Here is a 10,860-nt window from a genome sequence, read left to right as displayed (position 1 = left end):
GACTGTTCGGGAACTTGGAGCTTTGACCAGATTTGTCGTTCGGCTCTTTTCAGACTGCACCAAAAACGGCGACGTGCACTCGGCGCTCCCGATGAGGGACACCGAGTGCGCTCGAACCCCTTCGACACCCCCCACCCCCTCTGATTCGCGTACAGGACTGGCGTCCGAGTGATTTTCTGACCACCCCTGAGGTTTGAGTTCGCTTCAAGTGCTCGCTTTGTTATAAGGGAAAATAAACAACTTCCAGTCTCCCGGAGGCTAAAGATGAATTGGGCAATTGGAGAAAATGAGCCCGGCCCAACTCCTGGAAGGACACCAGCCGCAGCTCGTAAATGCGGAGGCTTCAAAATAGAGTGCAACAATTTAGGATTCTCTAATAACAAACCGGGGGGCAGAGGGGAACATTTTGGGCATTTCTATCACACTGAGCATGTCCGAGTGCTGCATGTTTCAGTACTTTTTGCACAACTTACTGTTTTATGGAGTGCGGCCGCACGAGCGTGTCGCTTACTGTGCCTGCGTCCTAGATTGAGAATGGTTGCGCAGTTGACAAGTATCCCGGATTTGAAGAATTTTGGTTGGTCCGGCGTTTCATCCTCTGTGCGAGTGAGTGACAACGGCTTCATTTTGTTGGATTGCTTGCTCGGATCATATCGTGAAAAATAAATCAAGCCCAAACCATTGCAAATTTTATTTGATCAGAGGCCCCTCTTATCACAAACAGAATGAGAAGGTTTGGTGTCTAAGCAGTTTTAAAGAGGCCGGAAACGATGTAGTCTGAGGCCTCCCCGTCAATGAGGCCTGTCCCGTTCCGATGGATGAACCAGCAGGGCACGTTCTCGCCGTTCTTCACGTCGCTTCGGAAGTCTCTTTGCCAGCCCCTGCGAGGAGCGGGAAAATGCCGCACTGAACAAAGGCCGAAAAGGGCAGCGCTCGTTTTCCGACGCCCGGCCGGGTCTGACCTGGTCACGTTCAGCTCTCGTCCCTTCACGTGCATGGTGGCGTCGGGTTTCTCCGGGACTTCTCCCGGACGCAAGTTGGAGACCGTGTACTCAATCCCGTGGTAGAATTGACCTGGAAAGGCAACCGCCAATCATTTGGAGGACTGTCTCGTCGCAAGCTTTCGGTGCTTCTTCCTGTCACTTTTGGGGTATAGCTTAGGCGAGGAACTGTTCCTACCCCCCCTACCCCCCTCCATCTGTCTAAATCCAAGGCCAAATCCATTCATCTTTCCAGTGCTTGTCCCCAATTGGATGACAGGTGAGTCGCAGGGCACCTCACACTGCCGGACACTTGACGTGCACGCTTTGGCAACGTGCACGGGAGGAAGCCTGAGCGGAAGACACCCGAGTGCACGGAGCGGAACGGATAAACTGCACGCACAGTAAGTTCCGACGAACTGCCCTGGCCAACGACGGCACATTTCAAATGGGATTTTGGTTGGGAACAAAAGCCAACCGTGAAAAAAGTCCAATCGTGGGGGCCCGTAACTCTCGCTATTGCCCAATTTGTTGCAGAGGAAAAGAAATGGGCTCATTTTGTCATCGCGGTGGCAGAGTGCAGCGGAGCGTGCGGTGAGCAAAAGGGGGAGCGGGAGCAGAGCAAAAAGCGCCCGCCTTCGTCCGAATGGAAACCAAGGTGGATCGTCACGGCGGCAGAACGGACACCGTGACGATCACGTCATTTCCATCGAATGGCTCCACCTCTCGATGGGGGCGGTGGACTCGATGAGCGCGCGCGGTGCTCTACCTAGCAGACCGTGCACAGAAGGCGACAGCAGGTGGGTGTCCAGCGTGTAGAAGCCCAAATAATCCCGGTGGTACGGGTGCTTCTTCCACACTTTGTGCAGCAGGATCACAAACTTGACAGAATCTTTGAGGGTGACTGTCAGGCTGCGGTCTTTGGTCAAGAGAATGTCCATCCTAGGGAGACAAGGAGAGACGGCTACAGTCGAGAGAAGGGGCATGGTGACAGACGTGTGCGCGTGTGTGTTTTGTCATTCATGTCAGCACGTGTCACACGCACACACGCTGGTAGCGGAGCAATGTGTGGTACAGGCCAAAAGCAGGTCATCCACCCAGTGGGGAAAAAAGGGTATCAATGGAAGGAAAGGCACAAAGAGGATATCGGTTGCGTGTGGGGAAAAAAACAAAATGGAACGAGACGGCAAAGCTTTCGTTGCTGCGCTTGCGCGATTGAGATGAGGACGCCCGAGGCACTTTGCACTCGGGCGCACAAGCACTCACCCGTCTCCTTTGATGGAAGTTGTGTTGGACCACCGCAACTTGAGCCGAGAGTCGTCTTGGAAGACCGAGATGCCGTTGGTGCTGACCTCCATTTTCACCCCTAAATTTCGGTGAATGATGCCAAAGCGCCAAAAGTAGGTGTAGATTTTCCCGTCGGCGGGGATTTGCTTGTCTCCTATGATCTGGCCGTTCACCAAAATCCCTGAGGAAAGCGGAGACAAGGGCCCGTTGGCGTGGGGCCGCGGGCATCGGGACAAAGTTCAGGGTCACGACGGTCACGTAGTGTGGGACAGACTTCATCTGCATCGGGAACCGGATTTGTCCACCCGGGATGTTCACCCGCGCTTGCTCTGACCTGACTTGGTGTCTTTCACCAGAGTGAAAATAGTTCCCGGCTTGTCATTGATGTTGAAGCAGAGGGCGTCGTCTTTGTTTGGGAGCTCGATCATGAAATGGGGATCTCCGTCCACTGCAAAACCAACCCCAAAAACTCATGCCATTGATCAAATGGGAACCCCTTTGACAAAAATGGAGAGTACTTACCAAAATATGAGGGTGGAGCGGGGGCATTATAGGATGGAACGGGGACATTAGAGGATGGAATGGGGGCATTATAGGAAGGGAACGTTTGACGATGATGATAACGTGCTAAGGTACAGCCCAGGAAACAAAAACGGTACACCGGTTACATGCATCCATTTTCATTTTCTTCACAAACACGCAGCATTGAAGTATGCAATTTGGGAAGGGAGAAAAGAAAAACAAAGGTCTTACAGTTTCGTTCTGCTTGTTGTCTTTCCTCTGTGGGAGACAAAAGAGGAGAGCAAATCAATTGGGGAAACCTTGAGCGGCGCTTTCAGTGGATCTAACGATCGAAACCTCTTTCAATGAGCTCAAGAGATTTGTTGGGAAAAAGACATCACGAAATAACGAAGCCTCCGCGTCTTACCCTCAGTCAGTTTGTCAGCGATGAGGGGGCTGTCTGGTCCCTTCTCGGTCTCAGGCTTGGTGACCACCATGGAGGTGAGAGGGGTGACAAAACTGTAGCGCAGGGACATGTCCAAGGCCTTGGCCGTGGCATTGACTTTCTCATCCGAGCTACCGCTCTTGCTGGAAGAAAGAACATGTGGAGGGGGCTTTCCTGCCAGGTTCCAAGATGCCGTCGGGAGTTTTTCACGACATCCTCCTCGCTAATGACAGCGGAGACTACGCGTGCCCTTTTGGGGGACCTGACCTGACTGCAGCGACACCGTATGTGTCGCTGCAGTCAGGTCAGGTCCCCCAAAAGAAAGGGCACTTTCTCGTCAGAGCACTTTTGTCCTCTCTGGAGGAAATCAAAGCCTGTCTGGAAGTCGACTTTGCCAATTTGGCCAAAAGAAAGCAGAAGAGCGAATTGACTGACCGCTTCTCCAGTAGCTGCTGGATGGTCAGGTAAGCCCACAGACGCTCTGTGAAATCCCCAAAAATGTACTTTTCATCTGGGTAAGTCGTGGCCCAATCCAGAGCGGCGCTCTTGCCCTGCACCTGGAAGTTGTCCTCAAACTGGAGGGAGGGAAAACAATTAGAGGAAGCGCTAACTGCCGCGGACCACAGTGAAATACGTAATATGGGGCGGCGAACCCGAGCCAGTTCCCTTCGTCAGCCTGCGAGGGTGCGTACGGCTACGGCATTCAAAAAAAGTTAGGCGAGGTCTCACCCCCTGGCCGACCACTTCCACCAGGAAGTTGTCCAAGTTATTGTCCGCCAGCCGACCGGCCACCACAATCTCTGAGCCGTTAAACAACTGGCTGAAGTGGTTGGAGGTCAGTAAGTCCACTGCGTTGTCGGGGTAACGTAAATCCACTTCGGAAAGCAGCGGGCTGGACACCTCTTCGTAGAAACCCTGCAACGAATTCATCCACGTGCTTATTTGTCCGCCCCGGGGGGCAGCCGATGTCTATGATTACACGCTATTATTATTTCAACACAACCAAATCAGATGTTAACATGTGTCTGTTCATGCTTGTAGTTACGAGAGCCCTCGAGATGCCGCTTTTCGTGTTAGCCTCGTTGCTCCGATTCCCTCTCTGCCATGCTGCCTGCCCTATGGTGTTCCACAGGGTTCTATTTCAGACCCCCATTGGTTTCACTGAATTTTCCGGCCCCAGACTCCATCTTAGGAAAACATAATACTTGCTTTCTCTACTGCGCGGATGACAGTCGGGTCTCTGTCCCGCTGAGGAAAAAAGGGATGGGTTCTCCTAAAGACCACTTTGGGAAATCAAAGCGTGTATGTCACAGATTTTCTGAATTGTCCACGAAACCAAACGCAAGTTATGGCGTCTGCGGCCATTGGCCCAAGAGGGAGCACATCGCCCTGATTCTGGCTTCCCTTTGCCGGCTCCCACTCCTCCGATTTTCGAGTCCGTTTTAAGAAAGCTCCATTTTTTTTTCAAATCTTGCAATGGCCTGGCCCCAGCTTAGCTCCCTGAGCTCCTCCGCCCCTGACGCCCCCGCCCGGTGCCTCAGGTCTGCGGACCGCTATTAGAAGTTGTGAGAACTACGCGGGGCCTCAGAGGGGTGGAGCCTTCTCCGTCGCCGCTCCTTCCCTCTGGAATAACCTTCCGTTAAATGCGAGGCAAGCCCCCTCGCTGTGCGTTTTTCTAAGTCGTTTGAAGACCCCTCTTTGTTCCTTGTCTTTTGACCCCAGATGAGACTGACACGGATCTTTTGTCTGCATGCGTGCGCGCGTATGGATGGATGGATGGAGAGAGTGGCATTATACGGTATGGTGGCCACCTTCAGCTGAAGAGTTGCATCTGAGCCCTCAAAGATTCTGCGAGCCAATCCCTTGTTTTTTTGACTCAGCACATTCAAGAAGCTGTAGTCCACATCATTTCCAAATCCAAGAGAGAAAAGTGTCATGTTGCCAGCATTGGCAGAGGCCATATTCTCCTGGATCCTTTTCGGATCGGTCTCACCTGCGGAAAACAGAAGCGCGCCCAGATTTTATCGAAGCTGGAAACGACGTCGGGAGAGTCCGCCCATCGGGAGACGAAAAGCCGCGCGCACTCACCGTGATTGGGCATGCCGTCAGTGAGTAAAAGGATCATATTGATGCTTCTCTCCGGGATCCTCTTCTCTGCTCTGTCCGTCAGCAGCATGTTGACACCTTTTAACAATGCACCATTGATGTTGGTGCCTGGAAAGACAACAGACGATCAGGGAAGCCTTTGCGGGTCCATCATCAATCGTGGCTCTTCCGTTCCGTACCCCCTGAGGCGTACAACCCCTTGACGTATTCCGTGGCCTCAGTCACATTCTCCTTTGTCGCTTTGGTCAGCGTTTCCTTCCACCAAATGATTTCGTCATCAAACGGGACGATGGCAAAATAGTCGTCCTCTTTCAGATCTTGAAGGATGGCTACCATTGCCTCCCGGGTCTGGAAAGAAAACATTTGCGCATCGCATGCAGAAAGCAAAACCCCCTCAATCCATGTTTGTTTGTTTGTTTTTGTTTTTTTTTCTGTTCCCTGCGCTGTCTGCGGTCGTTCTCACTCGAATCCATCTCCCGCGTGGTGTTCTCTTTTTCAAAAGAATGGAAGCGGGACTACAACCTGTTGGGATGTAGACCGGGGAGCGCATTTTAAAGACACGTCTCAGTAGCATGCCTGCGGGGGAAGAGAACACCGGGGGCTGGCTGGCTCGCTCACCGGGGGTCCAGATTGTAAGCCCATCCAGCGGTCCAATATTTCATCCAACTTTTGCGTGTGCCGTTTGATTCCGCCTGCCGCAGTATAATCTGATCATCATTGATATTTTTCAGCAATGCTAACATAATAATAGCAACAAAAACAACAATGCAATACAAATAGCTTGGTCGCAATTGGCGTGGTCCATTCCTCAAAATGTTCCACACAATCCTGACAATGTGTTTCTTGTTTCCATTCGAATCGTCCTCTTTTTTATTCCTTTTTTTTACGTACGTGTGCCAGTATTTGACTGAGACAGCTCATGCAAAGTGACACAAATGTTCCGACAATCCCTTACCTGGTGCATTTTATTTCCAGACATTGAGCCGCTCCGATCAATCACAAAAACGACATTTGTTGGGACTCTTGACAGGCCGGGCGGGGCAAAGAAGTGCACAAAGTATCCGTTGACAATCTGGAGGGGGAGGGGGGCAGAAGAGGTCCGTAAGTCCAATGACAAGCACGCTGTGGCAAGCCAAACAATCCCTTAAAAAGAAGTTCACAGATGACCTGAATGTCCCCGAGGCTCGAGGTGCGTTTCACATCGTACATGATGACGAAATCTCCATCGATCAGTGTTCCATCACAGCCTGGACATTTTCTCTGCTGATCCAGACTGGGCGAGAAGGCAATGTGTGCCTAAAAGTAGGAGCAAACCTAGAGATCAACCAACTCGAAAATGACAAGCGGTGAGGAACGCGTCCCTCTGAGGCTCGTTCCCATTGAGAGTTTGCGATATTGATCGTCACCAAGGCCGCGCTACGCCGCGTGATTAAAAACAAACACGTGGACTTGGATAGTTTCAGATCGGAATCGGGCCTCTGTCAAAGGCGGATACAAATCTGATATGTAGCAGATAGCCGCCAAGCCAGCGCAATGTCACATAAACTACGTCGAGGAAAGCTTGACGTCTTACAAATACCGTGTATGGTGATGTAAAAAGAAAAATCCGATTTTGAGGGTCGCAAAACGTACCTTCTTCTCGGTGACAGTTTTTTCCACCAGGGGGAGCAGCTCATTGGAGAGGAACGTGGCATGGGTCTCGACGTAAGCGATGCCTTGAGGCTCGTAGATGTTTGCGACGATCTGATTCAAAGACGTAAAGCAATTGTCACGCTTGATTCGGCAGCGGTTGCGGGGATCGGTCAAGGAAGATGCGCTGACCTGAAACTCCTGGACAAGTTGTTTGGGTTTCACCCGGGTCAGGATCTCATACTGGCCCAATTTCCGCTGAAGCAGCTCCTCGTGGGTCAAAACGAAAGTCACGTTACTTTCGGCCGCGATGTTGACCGACACCGAAAATGTCTCCATCTTCCTGCCGGAAGCCCTGCGTCGGAGCACCACATCAGTCGCGGGCGACGTGATCCGGGAAAACCTTTCGTTTGCCCTCGCCGACTTACTTGACCAGCCCGGCCGTCTGTCCTGAGGAAACGGCCTTTTCATACTGTTTCTTGGCTGTCTCTTTCTCCTTCACCTCTCCCACGTACACTTGGCCATCGATTTCCCTGAGAAAGGTGAAGAAAGCGTCAGACCGAAGCGCCCCGGCTCGCAACGGACATGAAGTGCGTTCCTGGTCACGTAATAGGAAAGCAAGGCTTTGGGGGGGTTTGGCGCCGTGTGCCGAACCATGACCGACGACCCAGGGTCCGTACCGCACCCCGATTTTAGGCTTGCCACGACACCCCGACCGATCAAACATTTCCCCGGTCGACCACGGCTCCCCTGAAAAGGAGGCGGGGGGTTTCCACCGGATCGACGCGGGGTTTGACACGGCTCCTCTGAGATAGCGTCATAAGGGCCGTACATGGAGAAGTTGGTGATGAAGGCCGTTTTGGGGAGCTCCACTTCAAAGAAAATTTCCTGCGAGACGTTGGCTTTGTTCAGAGCCGTGGAGGTCATGACGGTGTGAGCGAAACGAGACGTCACGGCGCAGTCCACTTTCACGCTGAGCACCTCCGCCTGAGATGGAGAAATGATCACATCGGGGACAGAAATACTCTTTCAACGAGATCCGTACGCATCGGGACAATACAGCGGATGAACCCAAGCGGATCCTTTGCTCACCCTGACAGGCTGCGTACTTCTTTTCTGGAAGGAAAAAAAAAATGTGACGGTTTGAGAACCAATGGTCAATGGTGCACACGTGAATTGCAAAAGGTTTCCAAGCTCTGAAGCGCTCAAATGCCGCTGAAGCTCCGACCGGTACAAGACCAGGCGGCAGTCTCGCCATCTTCCCTCGACAACTGTTGAGGACATGCGCTCAATTTGTCCTCATCACTAACAGATTTCACTGGATTCATTGGGACTTTTTTTTGGAAAGAAAATATATATCTATATAGACGTACATACAGACATACAAATCAAGCCCAAACACAACATGTTTTTGTCATCATTTCAGTTCAGGTCTGTGGTAGGCTAGTCATTCACTTTCTGCCACCCGGGAGTGCCAAAGCACTTACTTTTGTCCAAACATTGTAAATTCTTGTTTTACGTATGAAACTGACCATCCTTGAGCAAGCCTTCCTTTCCACTATTTTGAACGACAAAGACTTGCGATTGTTTGCCTACTTAGCTTCTGAACGTGTTCAGTTTCGGCCGAGTTACACTTTCGGAGTTAGGCTCTTGATGTCTGCGCTCTCGGGTCACTTAGCGGTACCCGCAGATCAAAGCGAACACGGTGAAACAGCATGTAGCTGCGATACTGCACACGTATGAAATAAGCTGCCAACAGAAGTGAAGCCGGGCCCAAGTGGAAAGCTTCAAAGCTATTCTTTTTTTTTTCTGATGTGTGTGACTGAGATATTTTGAAGGATTTTGAAAATGACTCTTTTTTTTGCACTCTATGTATGTTCTTCTCGTAAAATGAGTCAACCTGCTTTTATTTCAGTACTTTGTTTGCAAATGTCTTTCGAACACAACCCAGTGCTATGTTTTTGTTGATTTGAAATGTTTTACCCCCCACCCCAAAAAAATGCAGCAGAATCACAAACGACTCACTGTAAGCTCGGTTAAACTACTTAGTCAATGTACCACTCTGCACTAATTTCTGCCAAATACCTGCAACAGCCTGGCAGAATGTCTTGCCTCCTACAAAAACAAACACAGCGGACAAACACGGAGGATAGAAATCAGAAAACATTGCTGATGAACTGAGCAAGGTGGAAAAATTACTCAAATCGGTCAGAAGTCCGAACGTTACCTCGGCGCCTCCATCCGGCCCGGGGATGACCAAAGCGCCCTGAGCCGCGCCGGGCAGCCGCAGGCAGGCGCCGCCCCACAGTAGCAGCAGCAGTCCGACAGTTCGTGTTCCAGACATGACCAAAGCTCAACTGAACACCGGAGCGCTTCACCGGTGAGATTGGGGGCTCTGGCCAAGGGGAGGGACAGAGTGCTGACCAATTAACTCATACCCACGGCGCGGGAGGCCGGAAGACAGACATACGGGTGCCTGGGAAAAAAAAAAAAATTAATCAAACTGCTGAGCATTTACTCGACTCCACCGCCAAATGCTTTTTGCCGACGGGACGGTGGATTCCCAATGAAACCACATTGCTGTTTTTTTTCTGGACGCGCACATTTGCTGTGCTAGGTGTGTTGAATGTCTTTTGCTCGCTTATCCAGCTAGGTAGAAATCCAGCTTCTTTCATCTTCGGCAGCTGGCGAAAGTAAAATCTCTCCTTTCTCATGAGCACTTTGAAACAATCATTCATGCCTTCGTCACATCCCGGCTGGATGACTGTCATGCGTTTGACTTTGGAGTCGGCCAATCCTCCACGTAGCGTCTCCAGTTGGTCCAGAATGCTGCTGCTCGCCTCTTGACTGGTACTCGTAAGAGGGAGCACATCACTCCGACTTGGGCATCCCTTCACTGGCTCTGCATACATTTTAGAGTTCTTTTGAAGATTCTCTGATTTGTTTTCAAATCTTGAAATGGCGTGGCGGAGCTCCTCCACCTCAACACACCTGCCCGGTCGGTGCCTCTTTACCTTTGCCGCCTACTTCAGACAAACAACATTTCTGAAAAGAGACAGATGCACTTAGCAACCTACGTTGTTCCCGACACCCCCCCTTCCTCCCCAAAGTGTGCATTTGGAGTTTGCGTCCGGCGGAAGGCTCGATCCGTCCAAGTCCACAATATGAGAATATCTTGAGTCAATGAGTGATATTTCTGACAGCAATAAGGGGGGAAAAAAACACACGAGTTTTAAGAATCGGCAGCATTTTTTTTATTGGGTCATCTAGAAAAAAGTATGAACAGAAAACAAGTCGTCACTTCTCAGCATTGAGTGGAAGGGCAACAGTCTGTCACATTTCATGTCGTGTGCTTTATTGTCCCCACAGGGAAATTCATCACGGACACTCGACCAGTTCTGCAGTTTGCAGTCGGCAGCATTATACAAGAAACAAGTTGCACCCACATCGGGAAAAAAAAAAAGCACGATGCCGGGGTAAGTGGACAATTTCAGTCGAGTGCAAATTAGCCTCCATACAGTATTTGCCTTGATGATCCTAATAGATGGAGAAACAGGAAGACCGTTGGAAACGGTTGAGCCTGCTCAGAGAATCTCCGGCCAGAAGGCAGAAGCCCACACTCATGCCAGTTGGGTCAGACGGCATTTTTCGTGCCTGTCTCATCATGGATTGGGATGATTGCTAAGGGCCAGGGTTTTCAGGGCATGTGGATTCATCAGAGTCCTCGGATGGACAGATCGGTTGCGATTGCGTACGTTATCGTAGTGTTCTCTCCAGAAGGCCGCGCACATTTGACTCATTCGCCAAGGTTGAGACCTTGTGCAAATTGCAAAGTACAACTCTTTGAATAAACCCACGCTGTGTCAACACCGACTCCCTTTTGGACTTACTCCCACAAGTTCTGAGAAATGG

At 50.9% G+C, this 10,860-nt stretch overlaps 1 protein-coding gene across 2 annotated transcripts; it reads right to left on the bottom strand.

Moving 5' to 3' along the window:
• Nucleotides 1-607: 607 nt before the first annotated feature.
• Nucleotides 608-9,315, bottom strand: itih3a.1 (inter-alpha-trypsin inhibitor heavy chain 3a, tandem duplicate 1). Of its 2 annotated transcripts, XM_019881384.1 has the most exons (23): nt 9,176-9,315; nt 9,034-9,063; nt 8,041-8,064; nt 7,781-7,935; nt 7,377-7,481; nt 7,141-7,303; nt 6,952-7,062; nt 6,487-6,615; nt 6,275-6,391; nt 5,499-5,667; nt 5,302-5,427; nt 5,025-5,206; nt 3,943-4,128; nt 3,649-3,788; nt 3,196-3,356; nt 3,021-3,047; nt 2,866-2,894; nt 2,790-2,823; nt 2,602-2,715; nt 2,247-2,448; nt 1,750-1,922; nt 963-1,074; nt 608-881 (listed from the first exon to the last, which is right to left on the bottom strand). In XM_019881384.1, exons 1-23 carry the CDS (start codon nt 9,290-9,292, stop codon nt 743-745), a joined length of 2,745 nt encoding a protein of 914 aa, XP_019736943.1. In that variant the 5' UTR covers nt 9,293-9,315; the 3' UTR covers nt 608-742. The 2 variants fall into 2 exon arrangements, with proteins under 2 accessions (XP_019736943.1, XP_019736942.1); XM_019881383.1 differs by having other exon boundaries at nt 2,790-2,894; nt 9,176-9,314.
• Between the last annotated feature and the right edge of the window lie 1,545 nt (nt 9,316-10,860).

Source organism: Hippocampus comes, unplaced genomic scaffold (genome assembly GCF_001891065.2).
Source record: "Hippocampus comes isolate QL1 unplaced genomic scaffold, H_comes_QL1_v1.1 scaffold68, whole genome shotgun sequence".
NCBI lineage: Eukaryota > Metazoa > Chordata > Actinopteri > Syngnathiformes > Syngnathidae > Hippocampus > Hippocampus comes.
The sequence above is the reverse complement of the archived record's forward strand: the minus strand, read 5'-3'. Positions and strand labels throughout refer to the sequence as shown.